General features: G+C 45.2%; 1 protein-coding gene across 1 annotated transcript in view; it reads left to right on the forward strand.

Moving 5' to 3' along the window:
* LOC133352274 (protein eva-1 homolog C-like) overlaps positions 1–11,915 on the forward strand; it is a 63,448-nt gene extending 51,533 nt beyond the window's left edge. The window contains exons 5-8 of the mRNA XM_061567855.1: positions 88–231; positions 3,674–3,865; positions 5,675–5,827; positions 6,742–11,915. Of these exons, the coding sequence (XP_061423839.1) occupies positions 88–231; positions 3,674–3,865; positions 5,675–5,827; positions 6,742–7,151 (899 nt within the window). The 3' untranslated portion in view covers positions 7,152–11,915. The remainder of the gene's footprint in view (positions 1–87; positions 232–3,673; positions 3,866–5,674; positions 5,828–6,741) is intronic.
* Positions 11,916–17,099: the final 5,184 nt, after the last annotated feature.

Consider the following 17,099-nt stretch of genomic DNA (forward strand, 5'->3'; position numbering starts at 1 on the left):
CAATGCCGGCCTTCATAGATGCTCGCTAACAGCACTTGCCCCAACAGTCGTGTCAGGCTATATGGGGGGGGATCTTTGTCTTTGCAGAGTGCCAGTCTCCGGAGGCGCTGGCTGTGTTGGTGCGGAGGTGCCAGGGTCTGACGAGCTGCAGCGTGGAGACGCGATCGGGGGCCCTGGGCAACCCCTGTCCACCCGGCGTGCGCAAATACCTGGCTGTGCTCTACACCTGCGGTGAGCAAGGCCCCTCCACTTTCCTACCACCACCACCACGGTCTCACCTATAGAGAGGTAGGGAGAGAAGTTGCTAGATAGATGGAATAGACCGGCTTGATAGATCGATTGATAAACGGATGTTAGATAGAGGAATAGAATGCATGATTGGTTAGCCGCATACATGAACTGGAGGACAGATGTATATGGATCAATAGAGATATTGGTCGAGACATTTATTAAAAGGGTGTATAGATAGATGCAAACTTTGCATCTTTGTCGGAAACTTTGCTAAATCAAGCTCTGCCCTGACCCTGCTCTAACCCTGTCCACTTTGGGCCTTTAACAATTGTCAAATAGAAGGTGGTGGAATTAGCTGTTAAAAGCATGCTGAATTGATAATGGTGGAATAATGCTGATTGATGTTACGCAAAAGCAGCCATCGTTCCACCAAAATATGCCAGAATTGTGGCCAAAATAGCAACGTGAATTGTGCCTTGGAAGTCATTTTACCAAGGGATACCTGGGTGTGTAAAAAAATTACAATAAAACAGCAAACAAATTCCACTTTCATCCCAGATTGTTTTACTAATAATGCCGAATGACTTAATCCACATTGGAGATGAGGAACCTGGAAACGATGGGGCATGACGGCTGGGATATTGGAAGCCCTGAGTTACTTGTGGGACAGGACAATCAATCAGATCGTCAATTAGAAAACCAAGATTTATCACGAATTATTGTATCACATTATTCATTGCCATACAGTTCTGTTCCACCATATCAGAGTTGCAGCAGATGACACAGAACTATGTAATCCAAAATATCTGTAACAATAATGCAATTTGCACTTTTATGGTTTCTAAATATGCTTACACAGCAGCTCAGTGTGACATGAAGGTCATTTCATCAGCGGGTCATTCCTTTATAGAGGGATATGTTTCAGAAATGTAACGTATTTAAAGAGAAAGGCTCAGTTTATACGGAGTTCTGTGTGTCCCGACAATAAACATTTTGAAGTCCCGTAGAAATAAAAGAGTTGAGGTGCTTACAAAAATAACACCAACCCAGAAGCCATTTAAAAACTCGATTGGAAAACTAATTTCTTAAGAACTGCTTTTTACGTTTAGGTTGTTGTCCTTCCCCCACACCCCCGATAAGCACGGTTGGCTATGTACGGTGCGAAAGACGTTCGACACACATCCATACATTGCGACACAATTCAGCAAGGCATCCACATATGCCACCAAGGCTGGGAATGACTTTTTAACGGCACTTTGCCCTAAATAAATAAATAAAGCTTACCAGCACTCGGGGAGTGGGGGGGGAGGTGGTAATACCATTAGGGCCCTCTCGCGAGCCTTTGATGAGCGCCGTTCGCCGTTGTTGCCAGGACTCTGTGTTCACAGCGCCACTTTTTTTTTACAAGTGCCCTGTTTGCTGACGACTCTGCCGCACACGTGGCATCGGGGACTGCACGGGGCTCTGGACAATCCCACCGGGCACTGCGGGGGGCGCGGGGGTTAGCCCGTGCAGTAGCGGTCCATGTCTGTTCTACCCCCCACCCCACCCCTGGCTCTCTTCTCGCGAGGGGGAAATAAAGCTAACGGAGTAAATGGACTTGCGGTTATGTAATTAGCTGCCCATTAGCAGAGTGCTCACAGGTTTGGACAAGTAACTCGATTAATTTACGCATGCGGGGCGTGGGGCAGGGACCGCCCATGCCTCGGTTTGAAGGCTTACAGCGTTTTTATGTATGTATGTATTCTAACACGATTTAGCGTTCCCGTTAGAATTGATTGACAGGGTGCATTTTAGAGCATTTAACTGCTGGTTCAGCTCCAAACGCCTTGAATGTGTAGTCGTACTTAATGCCGCCATGTAATTTGAAATTTGACTTGCATTTTTTTTTTGCATAAAGTAATGTGCTACAGCAGATTTCTTTAGATTTGAAATCTCAAGACGCTGTACAAAAATAACAAATGTAAAATGAGTCCAGTTGGTAAATTTGCTTAAGCTATGGGTTTTTATTCAGAAAAGCCAAACAGGGTCAAAACTATTTTAGGAGGAACCTGCAATGGGACGTTTGACCAATTTTGTTGAGTGAGTGTTTGGCATATGGAAGGAAACCAGAGTACTTAGAGAATACCCACGCATACGAGGAGATAATTCAAGGCTTTACACAGATACATTTTTAAAAATCCATTTGTTGCCTGTCTATCTCCTGGCTCTCTCACAACCTTGTGGGTTTGGGAGTTTCAAAAAAAAATTTTAAAACTTTTTATTTACCAATGAAGGCCCACTGCGTTTTTTTTCGGAAGCAACCTGGCCACAGATAATAGCGCAACGAAGTGGCTTATCATCATATGGAAATCTATAGCAGCCAACTACTCGATACGCAAGTGGATTCTAAATGTGGAGGGAAAAACTGGAGCACCCAGAAAAAAATCAACGCGACCACAGGGGGAACATGTAAACTGCTGGTTGTTTAACAGTGCTCATTTATCCTGGTAAAATAACCGCGTGGTATGGTTTTTATTTGCAGAGGGATTCTTCTTTGGGACGTTTGGCCAATTCCACAATAAGCGTTTGAGCTTGAGTAAAATTGGCATGTGTGAAAATGATTTGCCTTAACATGTCACTGAGTGATGCCTGCGTTCAGTACCAGCAAATAGAATCGAGAGAATAAATAGATTTGCATTCAAATATTAAAGGCAAATGACTCACTGCTTACCACTCTTCTAAGTAGCTTATATGATAGACATCTTCTCGGAGAGCAACCGTCAGCACTGAACTTGCAGACTGAATGTACACATGCATATATTTCTAACAAAATAATATTTATTCACATCATGGGATATTTGTTATCGTGATAATAATGACACGACTAAACTATAAATAAATAACATTTTGTCAGTCTTGGTCAGTCCACTGCTACACCGTTCGGGTTGAGTTTAAAAAAAGATATATTTTACATTTCTCACGTGCCACAGTTGTTTTTGTGCTGATTTCTATTTCCTTCTTTAGTGTAATTTATTTGATTTAATTTGTTTCCATCCTTTTTGGTGACCCATGTCAAATATGACTCATCCTCATGGGAAATCATTTGCCAGTACCAAAATATACTAATAGGGTTTTTCTCCTTTTTTTCTGGCAACAAAACTGACACCTTTTGCAAGGAATCATGTTTACATTAACCACAATACTTGCAGTCAAATGCAAACAATTATCAGAGTATTGTTTTTTTTTGCTTTTGACTACAAGTATTGTGGTTAATGTAAACATGATTCCTTGCAAAAGGTGTCAGTTTTGTTGCCAGAAAAAAGGGGGAAACCCCTATTAGTATGACTCATCACTTTTAAAAATGGAACTCATCCTGGTCCCTTCAGTTCTCACGTGGTGATGAAACTTTGCGCGGCGTGAAATCGCACAAAGCAAACCGTCGCGAACGTGTGCCCCACAGTCCCGCGCAGGGTGTTGGACGACCGCATGCCCCGCGGAGTGCGCCTCTCCAGCCACTCGCGCTCACTGCCCGAGCCCCGAGCCGCCCCCTCCCTGAGCCGGGAGGCACAGGCAGCACCGCCGGGGCACGCCGGCCGCGGGCATCCGCACGGATACGCAGTGCGCGACGCGGCGACGCACTACTCGCCTCCCGGTTGGTTTACGTGTTCTCTCTCTGTGTATCTTTGTGATATCTGTCTGCTTATATGTCTGTTTATAGTTTCCTGGTTAGATTTTTGTTGCTATTTTTTTTATACCTGATGATGATTGCTTGTGTTGCAATCGAAACGTCGTAGTATACTATTATTTAATTTATTATTTTATCTTTATACGTGACTTTACCGAAAGAACCAAAGAATAATCCCTGCAGTCACGAAAGCTCCAAATTAAGATTACAACAACAACACTGACAGCCGCCGCCACTCGTCACTAAGCGGCAGTGACGTTCACCGCGGCGCTTGTGCCAGGCCAGGTGCACTCCGAGGGCCACGTGGAGTTGTCGAAGGCTCGCTGACCAGAGGTCACGGGACAGGCACAGGTGCCGTGGGTTGACTGACTGTGATGACTGGCAGATGCACCACTTTGTGTCTCCTGCTGTGCCACACGAACTCCACAGGCAAAGACAAAGACGCCAGGGTTAGCCTGCATAGGCTGTTGGGGCAAGTGCTGTTAGCGGGCATCTATAAAGGCCAGCACAGCACATGAGGGGCTGGTGTTGTGGCCGGAATCATGGCCAGCCTTCTTTGTCTGCTAAGAGCTGATGTTTATACACTGAACTGGGTTAGGGTTGCCACCTGTCCTGGTTTTCCTAGGATTGTCCTCTTTTTGAGGTAACTGTCCTGGGAAATTTGTAACTCTTTACAAAATATAAACCTCGATTTAAAGCTTTCGTGACTGCAGGGATTCATCTTCTTGGTTCTTTCGGTAAAGTCACATAGAATGGAAATAATAAAATAATAAAAATAAAACATAATAAAATAAAATTCTCACTTTCACGCTATACAAAGTTTCGTGAAAGTGAGAATTATTTTTTTATGTTTTATTTTTATTATTTTATCATTTCCATTCTACGTGACTTTACCGAAAGAACCAAGACAAAAAATATAAACCATTCTCAGATTATTATTTTTTGCCACGTGTGCTCAAGACAATGCGTTTACGGGTGTAGTTCCCCTTTTCTGGTCTTGTGAGATATTCTTCTTCTTGTGATATGTCCCGGTTCTTTGTACCTCAGGGGTGGCGATCCTTTACCAGGTACTCAATGAAATCCTTCAGTTGAGAACTGAAGGCTTGCAAGAGTGAGCTGGACTCAGGACCTAGTATGGGTTTGAAACCCAGAACCGGTTGGTTTCCAGATATAAACGAAACTATTTAAAGCTCAACTATGTTTTATTTTAGCAGGTAAGGCCCATAGAGCTATATTTCTCTTTTTCAGAAGCAACCAGGCCACAAATGATAGCTCAAGGAAGTGTCTTATCACGTGGAAATGTTTAGCAGCCAAATACTCTAAACTCATGTCTCCAAATGTGGAGGGGAAAACCGGAAGCCCCGGATAAATATCTACGCGACCACGGGGAAAACATCCAAACTCCAAATATACAGATATCGGGTTCAGGATCGAACCCACGACCTCCTGTATACTAAATTTCGATTTAAAGCTTTCGTGATTGCAGGGTAAAGTCACGTAGAAGGGAAGTAATAAAATAATAAAAATAAAACATAATAAAATCATTTTCACGACGTTTCGGCCACGACGCAAGCAGCCGTCCTCAGGTGAAGACTAGGTCTGTCCCTTCTACGTGACTTTACCGAAAGAACCAAGAAGATGAATCATGTATACTAGGCAAGGTAGTTAACATCTCGCCCCCGTGATCATTCACGACTGACATGGAATCAAGCGCAGATCACTGCTGCACCCCCCAGACTTAATCCAGAGAATGTTTTTCTCACCACGTGGGTGCAGCTGGCCTCATGGAGCTGCAGAAGGAGCCTGCAGACGGACCGAAGTACTCGGAGGGCGACGATGCGGATGTGCCCACCCGTCTCAACGCCACCGACATCTCCCCGGGCGCGGCCATCATCCTCAACACGCTTGCGACGTACAGCTACCTGTCCAGTGAGACTCCCCTCGCCAAAGACAAAATGACAAAGATCCCCCCTCCCCCGTATAGCCTTAACAGACTGTTGGGGCAAGTGCTGTTAGCGAGCACCTATGAAGGCCGGCAGGGCATACGAGAGGGTGGGTGGCCAAGACCATGCCCGGCCGCCTTTGTCTCCCTTTTGGCAATGTTTACACTCCGCACCAGGTAGTCACTTGAGGCCGAGTCGACCTAGGGGAGGCCCAGGAACCGGTTCAGATAATCGTCACTGGTGTTAGCCGTGAGCAGGAATCGAACTTGGGTCGACAGCTTCGTAGCACAGCGCGCTAACGGTTACACTGTCCAGTGTAGCGGTTCAAACAACTCCCCACGACAGTGAATTTACGAAGTGCTGCTAACACTGGTCAGCAAAAAAAAAACATTTTTTTCTGGCCTGGACTTTTGCAGCTGTTTTAGACTAATTTCAGGGTGCTGATTCCAAATCTGATCTCAGATTTGCTCTATCACATCTCATTTTTATGCTATCGGCATACCCCATTTTCATTGATTTTAACCGAAATTAACTCTGTCACTTATAATTGCAAGTTGTCGCGAGTCAGTGACTGCTTTAGTGTTCAAATATGGTGCTGTATTTTTAGGATTGTGTGTTTATAATATCATTTTATGTAGATATCCACATTTATTTAATATTTTTCTTCTGCAGTTTTTATTGAAAATGCAATATTTTATATCTCAACAACCTGTGATAGACAAAAACTGATGCCAGATTTGGAATCAGCACCCTTAAAAGCGTTGAAATACCTTGTGCCAGAAAAAGTGTGTTGACCAGTGTAATTAATGAATTCTATTCTGATATATATCTCTCTCAATGTTGTTACGCGAGCGAGCCGCAGTATCTACGACTGACCCCTTCGCTCCCCGTGTCCCGCAGAGCACGTGGAGCGAGCGGCGCTGGTGTTCGTCTCCTGCCTGTGCCTGGGGCTTGTGCTCACGCTGGCGGCACTGGTGGTGCGCGTGCACTGCCGCCACGACGTGCGCTCTCTTAAGGGCGGCGCGCGCGCCCGCGCCTCCCGCTCGGATGGGGCCTCCGACGACAGCGACACGGACTCGGACTCGGAGTCCGACTCGGATTCGGACGGCGGCGGCGGCGGGATCGGCGGCTCGACGTCGGGGTCGAACCGCTTTGCGCGGCGCTTCGACGTCACGCACAACGTGTTCACGTCGGCCGAGGAGATCGAGATGGCGCACCGCATCGAGGAGCGCGAGCGCATCCTTAACGAGATCTGGCGCAACGGGAGGACCAATCCCATCGCCACCACCAGCCTCAACCGCTACTATTGACCGACCCCTTGACCTTTTCTTCGCCGGGCGAAGGCAAACAGCGGTGAAGCGTAGCTTTGCAAACACAACGGCGCCGGCGGCGGAAGGCCGGTGTTCCGAGTGTGCCGAGCGATGGGCCGTGTCCCGCGATTTTTGCGTCTTCGGAGAGTCCGGGATGGCCATTGCGTGACTGCCCTTGCGGTTGGCTGTATGGACGCACAGCACCGTGATGCATCTGCAGCTGTGTGTCTTGCAGAGCAGCGAGTGAAGCGATGAAGACGACCTTGAATTCGCATTGTCTTTGAGATTCCCGACTCATACATTGTCATGGATCGTAAGATTCCCGACTTATAAAATCATCGTGGAAAACAAGAAGTTTTATTTTTATATTTTGTATTGTACACGTTTTACTTTTGTCGCGAACGCTGTGTGACCTGGTGCTGTAAATGAAACGTTATTTGCACACTTAGTGGTTTTGTAAAAAAAAAAACTAAAAGAGTTTATATTTCTGTTTTATTATTAATGTTATCAGCCAAAGTGCTGGGTTTCGAATGCTGTTCTATGTTAATCGTGTGCGCCTGACTTTAAATGCAGAAATTCATCTTGAACGACGAATTAAGCAAAATAAACACTTGCAACCAAGGCACGTGGTTCTGGGCATCTCACCCTGCCTGCCGTCGCAGGATCAGAGCAGCGCTCGACACAGAAAGACCATCCTCGTCCTAGCGTACTTCTCTTACAATCCACTGCTGCATGCCCCAGGGACTTGCCAGACATTTGACCTCGTTGCTCACTCACGACCGTTGTTTGTTCATTCTTGACGGTTTTTGCTTCAACTCTAATTACCCTATATTTTTACTACTGATGGGAAGAAAGGGGGGCAAAGAAAACAAAAGTGACCCCGGAAAGGAAATAAATAATAAACAATCACCCAGGGCAAACCGCAGCTGTGGAAACGCGGCTTAGCACTCCGGCTAGGCCTGACCTCGGGTTAGAGGGGCCAAAGGGCAACTGCGCGATTCGAGCGCGCCGTTGCTTGATTACGTGTAATTGAGTTTTATCGCTTGAGCCAAGTGGCTTTGCGCGGCTGTACAGCGGTTTGCCGGGAGAAACAATTGCTGTGGGCCCCATGTATCAGAGGTCGCAAACGGGTTTTGATTCCTTACCCGTACCCGGCCGCACCAGGGTCCTAAACGGGTACCCGTACCCGTACCCGGCCGTACCCGTACCCGATTGCGACCTCTGGGATGAAGCCATGTTGCAGGCGCGGGTGGGTTGATTCTAGGAACTTGAATTGTGAGAAGAGACAAGACGTTGGGAAATGAGTGACAAACAGTTACTCACAAGTGACTCACGGTCTACCCGTACCCGTACCCGGCCGCACCAGGGTCGCAAACGGGTACCCGTACGCATACCCGGCCGGGTACGGGTAGCCGGGTATCGGGTAGGGTACAGGTATCAGGTACCCGGTTGCGACCTCTGCCATGTGTGTCAATTTGTTTTATCATTGTTGGTCCACTAGCACTGCACAAAGTGTCACAAACGCCGCACACCGGCACCGGCCCTGTTTTTGACCCTTGGTGGTCTAATACACGGCTCCTGTGCATTATCAGCGAGGTATGGCTAAGTCACGTGACGTGCAAGGCATGATGGGCGGAATGATGTCACAATCGTGCATCTTGCCTTCTAGGAATTATCTTTTTGCGTGCATTATTATAACTCTTACTTGTTTCCTGCCTGCACAAAATTTTCCTGTCTGATGAGTTTATCATCATTTACAGAAAGTGATGGAATTGGTGCGATGTTGATGCCATCTGCAGATTTATTTTTATATTGGTGGCAATGACGCAATGTGGCGATGTGAACGCATGCCGCCCATCATCGTAAGTAAAACGGTTTCGTGCTTGGATTCTCTTACTGAATCCCGTTGGCAGTTCTTGATTTACGACGCAAATACCGGCCAGCATTTCCCACGGCTAGGTGAGGTAGCCCGTGCCTCAGCGACGTGGGAAGAATGACCTGAAAATGTTCCTTAGAAAACAATAAACACGATTGTTGGTGTACGTACAGAAATGTAGAACATGCATCACCATTACATGTGCGCACGGCCATTTGGCAGCTAATTTGGGCACCTTTAAAAATACAAAAAAAGGAGGTGTTCTTGAAAATGCCTTGGGACTTAGGGCACCTAAGAATCCCCATGACCTTTGCCCTGTGAGTCTTTTGGCAAGGGCTCACAACTGTTCCCCTAAATCATTTGAACAACTTGCCTAATGGTTTTCACATGCCGATGAGAACTTACAACCGAAATGTCTCGATTCTTATTTTTTTTGCCAAAATCCAGTGTGAGGGAAATAATACATTTATATATATATATTCAGGGACAAAAAGCAGCCCTCTTTGACGTTGAAATGTTATATATTTTGTTCCATCGTGTATATATATTTATTTTATAGAGTACTCGCTTGACAAAATTCTGCAGCATTGTCCGCAAGTGCATCGCAAATCGAACTTCATATTGCTCTTAGAACGTGATGCAAAAGGAAAAGGTCATAGATGTTTTATATCGTACATTTTATGCCTGGCTGCTCAGGGAGTGTTTCTGAAAATTGAATAGAAAAAAAAACCGCAGTGTAATTACATTTTCGTTTTTGCAGGTATTCCTAAAGGCGGCTCAACAACTCATGCATTAAACTGCCCATGTCGCGTCAAAATAATATGCACTCGTGATTAGTAGACATGTTCTAGACTTGAATTCTAGATTTGAAGCTTTCGTGACTGCAAGGATTCATATTCTTGGGTTTTTTCGGTAAAGTCACGTAGGTAAAAAATTTAAATTTATAAAAGTTAAATAAAAATAAAAATAAAATAAAAATCACGACGTTTCGGAGGCAACACAAGCTTCCGTCTTCAGGTGGAACCGTTACAGCACGCTTGCTGTATCAAGTAAATGATAAATTCCAAGAGATTCGACCCCGTATATATAATGGTTGAGGGGGGAGGAGCCAGGACAGGCCCCCTTTATATTATTATGGCAAGGTTAGTGCGGCTGAAACTACGGCTAGTCTACATAACAAAGGACTGAGCCTTTGTTATGTAGACTGGCTGAGGGGGGGGGGGGGTGCCAGAGTTGTTAAAAAACCCAAGAATAGTAGACATGTGATGATGCATCTATTCATCGCGTCACATCGATTCTTATGCTCAGGATAACATCGAACTCTGTGTGGAAGAATCGTTTATTTTCGATTCGTAAACGTTGTATGTAATTGGTTAATGTAATCAACTCTGTGGTCATGAGAGGCTCTAAATCCATGACAATTGTAAAAAATCTATAGAATTTTATCGAATTGCGACCACCGAATCGTGACAAATCATCAAATCGCGAGGTGATAGAGGGTACAAATTGTTACACGACTTTGATTACCATACATTCGTTCAAAATTTCGCAGAGGCACATGAATGGTCATTGGTACCAGAACATGCTTGACCCTACATGTGTCTCTGTCTGCCCTGTCCGAAGGAGTTCCCCAGCACTTGCCCCTAAATCTGATCCCCAGCTAGATTAGGGTTTTGTAACCAGTTGCATTATATTCCTTTAAGGATATTCCCCCTAGGTTCACACTGCTGTCACTTAAGATATTAACGTCACTTAAGATAGTGTGTACAACGGACCCGCTGAACTCAACATCTGCATGAAACACCTCCACCTCAGTGCACCCGTCATGTACGGCATGGTGGTGCAAACGTTAAGAGTTCTCCAATGTACAGACATTACATTTTTTGTTAAAAAAATAACAGGCAGCATGAATGGCTTGGAACATTGGCTGCAAGAATATCATCGTGTAGTGACCTAGGCTTTAATTTCTTGAGCTCATGCAGTGATGCCTGCAATTCCACAATGCGGTACTGGCAATTACGTCTCATCACTGCCAAGCATTCCGTGCACAGAGAGGGCACTTAGTGCATGCGAGCGAGCCCGCGGCAAACTCCAATTTCTACTCGCCGCGTGGGCAGATTGCCTGGGCCGACAAAGCTCACTAAAGTATTTCCCCTCGCCGCATCAATGTCACAAAATAATTATTGGAAAATATACACTGTAATATCACGACGCCCGTTCAGGTTGTTAAATGAAATGATGATCGTAATAACCTCCGGCTAATGAACCATCGGCGGCACTTCATCAGTCGGTAAAGATTTCCTTGGCCCAAAGTGTGTTGGCTGAATGTTGACCGGCCTTTCTCCCTGGGTTGCTGACTCACTGCCGTTGTTGTTGCATTTATGTTTCATTTTACGGCAAGTGATGACAAACGACAAAGTTATATTTTTATCAAGAGGGGGACGCTATTATGTTGCTGTTGTCTTGCCCGGGTGTGATTGTGCATTGAATCAACGCTTGAGAGTGCATCAACATTGTTTGGCATGGTACACATTAATTTGAGTTTACCGTTTCCCCTACTTCTTTGTAAGCATCGGTGCATTGAATTCCGGACATGATCAAAGTTTCGTTGCATTTCCATACCGTGCACTGGCATCGCCTAGCCATAATCAGAGACTTAATTGCGAACAGCCAATTTGCCAATTCCGCCTGAAAATAGATCTGTTACGGAAAGGGTACTTAGCAGCAGGATAGCATGGAGAGCTGAAATTTGTGAAAGTAAATTGGACTAGCTGTTAACTAAATTGGAATTCATTAAATCTTCACTTAAAGCTTTCTTGACTGCATGAATTCATATTCTTTGGGTCTTTCGGTAAAGTCACGTAGATAGGTTCAAAGAAAATAACAAAAAACGACGACGTTTCGATCGCAACACAGGCGTTCGTCATCATTTATTTTTCCTGATGACGACCGCTTGTGTTGCGATCGAAACGTCGGAGTATTTTGTTATTTTCTTTGAACCTATCTACGTGACTTTACCGAAAGACCCAAAAAATATGGAATTCATTATTTACATAATGACATGGGGGCTGTATCTGTTTGTGTGTGTTGATTACACAAGAGGGTGAATGGTCTTCTCACTCCACGGCCTGGGTTTGATGATTCTGGAACCCTATTGCTATTGCACCTCAAGGCTGCGCTGTTCACTCTGCCCAGAAACATGTTCTCACTCGTAGCATCCACACAGTGAGCCATTGTACATGTGCAGCCCTCTGTCAATCCACTGTGGGACGAGGGCTTCCCCATGCCATGCAAGTATTTCGACCAAACTTGACCAAGCTTGTCAGTGTAGGTTGGTGAAGGCAGGGAGCATAGAAGTACGGTACAACATTGATTTGTTTTTCTACACTGCCCACAAACTTGCCCTGCAGAAGCCTATAACAAGCTGCTGTGCATGGTGGTAATCCATCCATGCACTGGCCAGGCTCAAACCTGCTTAGCTTCGGAGATCTGATGAGATCAGGCACATTGTGGGTGATTTGGTCTTAGACAATGAGTCGCTATTGGTCGCTTAAAACAATATGTCATCGGCTAAGTTATGATTAGATCAGAAGTGCCTGTGTATTGTACTGTATTGCAATTGTGTGCAAAGCAAGAGTTGTAATCGTATCCTTTTTTATGACCTAAACATTTCAAAACGTTGTTTAATGTTTATAAATACAGCACATTTATGACGTGGTATGGTTTTTTTGTCGATCATGTTCATGCATTTCCTCAGCAATGGATCCCCTGCGTGCACTGACGTGGAGTTGCTTTTACAGCGGCAGTATTTGCCTCAAGAGGGCATGCAAAAGTGTTCATGCGAAATGACAAATGAAACTTTGGCAGAGAGGTCCAGGATTCCTCGGTGTGGCCGTGGTAGATGGGGTTGTCATGGCCTGGTGTTGACTTGGGCTGAGAGGTCAGGGGTTAAGGGCTCGGGGTGGGTGGGTGGGTGAGGTGGCTGGGGGCAGAAAGCACCGGTATCAATCACTCAGAGAGTTTAGCTGGCGACGAAATCCCTTTCATCGATCATTGTCTGTTCTTCTAACACCGTCCCTGCCTTGAACAATTTCACAATCGCCACTTCTTCACTTTCCACGTGGGTATCAACGACACTTGGATCTATCGATTAAAATCTATTCCTGTGCTCGCGATACGTGTATCGGTTTCGTGCGCGTGAGAATCGGTTATTTAAGATTGATTACATTTAGCCTCTAAAAACAAGAACTGGACAAACGAGGGTTGAGAGGGACAATAAACGAGATTATGAATAAAAGAGACGAAAAAGACTGGATGCTTCAACGGTGACACACCGAATCGTGATGCCAAATAGTGACTTCATCAAATTTCTGCCGAAGGGGCTGGGGGGGTGGGGAGGCTGAATCATGGCGTGCCGAACTCGCTACGTGATGACGGGGGCCGCGATACAACTTGTTGTTGTACAAGTGGCACAACATGTGAAATGTATTACCACCGTCGTCGCAGACAAATGCTGCTTTTAAAACGAACAAATAGGACGGGGTCCTAGCGCAGTGATTAGCTCACTGCGCTGTGAACACGGTGGCCTGAATTCAAATCCCGGGTGCGGTCAACCAACAGTGGCGATTGATATCTGAACGAGTTCCGAGCTTTTCCCCCCTTGAGCAACCTGCATTGACCAGCAGAGTGAAGTATGGCCCAGCAGCATCCCTGACCAACACAAACATGGGGAGGCCTTCGTTCAGCAACGAATTGACAAACGGCTGAAATGTGTCGCGATTTTTTGTTGTTTAAACTTCGCATTGTCACAAGCTATCATTTATTACGGTGGCCATACACAAAAAAACATTCATTTAAATTATCGCTTCAGTGCAGCGTAGATTAATAATGGTGTGATAAATAAACTGGGCCTAACCTACGTAAGTAGATTTTTTTTTCTTCTCCCACCAAACTTAGTGACACGAAGTGATGGCTCGAAGCTGACATTTGAGAAGGCAATTAAGTCCACTTTGCCATTTGTAGTTTCAGATGACATATCTAGGCGATTGATTTAGCAGTCAATTTCACAGAGAAAGGCAGCTTTGGTGTTGATCTAGAGGGCATTCATCGCACTTTGCAGACAGCTGAAGACCTGTGTTATACGTCTATGTCCATTAGTAATCGAAGTGTGAACATTTCTCATTTAAATTTTCGAGACAAATTTTCACCTCCACCCCCCATCGTATTGGAAGCAACCTCCCAGATAATCTCACTCTCACAACTGATGTAACTACATTGTAGACTGGTTGTGCGGTAGCAACGGCTGGGTCCAGGTAGGCAGTTTTGTTTTTCTTCACCAAGATATATCAGTCGTTTGGATGGAGTCGTGCTGCAGTGGTTTGCACAGTGTACGATGAATCCGGCAACCTGAGTTTGATTCCCGGTGACAGCAAACATCAGTGGCTCGTGATATCTGAAACCGTTCCTGGACCATCCCCTTCACCAATCCACATTTGACCAAAATAGTCTTTCCGACAGACCTGTTCTTCACCTGAGGACGGCTGCTTGCGTTGTGGCCGAAACGTCGTGAGAATTGTATTTTATTATGTTTTATTTTAATTATTTCATTATTTCCCTTCTACGTGACTTTGCCGAAAGAACCAAGAAGATGGTGAAGTATAGTCAAACAATCCTTATGTCCAACATGAAACTATGAAAAACAATTTGTATGTGACCAGGTAAGGCCCACTGAGCTATATAGCTCTTTTTCAGAAGCGAAATGGCCACAAATGATAGCCTAATGATGTGGCTTATCATGTGGAAATGTATAGCAGCCAAAAACTCTAAACGCATGCTTCTAAATGTGGAGGGAAAAACCGGAGGACCCGGAGAAAAATCCACGCGACCACGGAAACTCCAAATATACAGGCGTCAGCGTCGGGAAGGAACTCACAACCTCATGTATACATGACTTGGGGAGGTCTTTATACATCATGGAATTAATAAGTGGATACAAATTACTATTCAGTCATAACAATGTTATGTATGGTGGTAATCAGACGGAGAGTGGATCATGGCCAAATGACTTAACCTTTGATGGCTTATAACTCTGGTATTTCACATCAAATGTAATAGTACTGTAGATTTATTTATTTTACAAGGATACTGGCTTAAAATCGTGAACATTTACAGGAATTAACGTTGGTCATATTACTAATATGCCTTTGAAATAGTTTTGCAAGCCAAATGTTTTTTTTACGTATGCTTAAATCACTCCTTTTCTTTTTCAAATGAAGCCAACCAAAACAAACCTATTAAAGATGTCTGTTTAAAAAAAAGTAATTAAATTACCACGATTTTCAAAGCCCTCACTCACATTTATCTTGGCTTGTGTTGCCTTATTCACCCTGTGCTCATTAAAACACAGCAAAAACATCAACTCAGCAATACTATTATGCAGAGGGCACAATCCCCACGTATTAAAAAAAAACTTTAACACAATGTCCATGGATGTCTATAATTTTTTGCGAACCTAATGTCCTTGCACGCGGCGTCATTGGTTCGACAGTATTACATCACCGGTAGCCTTTAACATTCCTGCGGAAGGGAGCTGGTAGGAACGTTGGGTTGCTCGGTCAATGGCCAGGGTCAACGGCGGCGTGGTGTATTCCGCAAATATGACCGACTGTGAGGGCGGGCACAAGCCGGCACCACGGGGTGACCAGCACCTCCCCACCCAGCCCCACCCGTCCCACCCCCCACCCAGCCCCTACCCTCCCCACCCAGCCCCTCCCCACCCTCCCCTCCCCACCCAGCCCCTCCCCACCCTCCCCTCCCCACCCAGCCCCTCCCCACCCTCCCCACCCAGCCCCTCCTCACCCTCCCCTCTCCACCCAGCCCAACCCCTCCCATTTTTGGATGCACGACGGACGGACACAATAATCCCCTGTGGGCTGGTGTAACCAGGAGGTTCCTACCAGTAACGTTCACTTCACTCTTGTCATCACCATGGTTTCCATGCACATGAATCCAACACCTTTCAGAGCTCCATGGACTCTGCGAGAGAAGATTATTCAGTGGGAAATGTCCTGCACAGACAACTCATTCAGCAGGTGGCGTTATAGCATTGAACTCTGAAGCTTCCACTGTTAAATTGCATGATTCCTTCGGTTTTTCCGTCGTTGAGTTATTTTCACTGCCCCATCAAGGTACAACCGATCATTCAAGTCTTGGCTCTTGCCCATTCATCGTCGTCATCATCAGCCATGGTCGATCTACTGCTGGATGAAGGCTTCCCCAATCCGCCGCCATCTGTCACGATGTACCTCGTGCCTGCACTCAAAATGGATTCACTACTCCCTCTCGTCAGTCAGTCCATGTCCTTTCGGATATGTTTCATTCATTGGCTGCCACTTCACCATAATTATTGATGACCTGCAATCATTTATTCTGTCTTGCCCAAGGCCACTTTTCGGAATAATTTAAATTGTCATAAACTTGCGTATGCCTTCTAATCCATGCGTTGCTCCTTCTCCGCGCAATTCTAAGCATGAAGTGGCTTATCATGTGGGAAATTTATAGCAGCCAAATACTTGAAAAGCACACTTAGTAGTCGTATCTAGACTCCTGTCTTCATTATATCAACTGGACGGTCCTTCACTTCCTCGGTCCTGCGGAGGACTTGGGGAGCCTTCGTGCTTCCATTCGAACCTATATCGGTTAAAATTAGTACAATTTAAACTACTCTAAGTAAGAAAGGAATAGACAATTACATCAAGGAATGTTTGAAACATTTTAAAAACAACGTATTCGCCATTGTAAATGTTATAACAGGACTGAACATGACATTTTCACAGAAATTGGCCCAAAGCATTGCTTCTAAATGTTTAAAATTATTTTTTTATTACCGTGTCTTCTTCCTTCCTCTGCTTAAGTGAGTTGACCTTTTGAAAGAAATGAACTCACTAACTTTCTTCTACGTTTCACAGTGGAACCATTGCTGTTCAAATGTGTTCAGTCGTGTTGGAAGATGGGTCTTAAACGACGTCTGAAATGTGTGGCGCAAATGTGAGAGTCGTAAACTGGACGTAATG

Source organism: Lethenteron reissneri, chromosome 5 (genome assembly GCF_015708825.2).
Source record: "Lethenteron reissneri isolate LAM-NWPU_2019-01 chromosome 5, ASM1570882v1, whole genome shotgun sequence".
In the NCBI taxonomy this organism is placed as follows: domain Eukaryota; kingdom Metazoa; phylum Chordata; class Hyperoartia; order Petromyzontiformes; family Petromyzontidae; genus Lethenteron; species Lethenteron reissneri.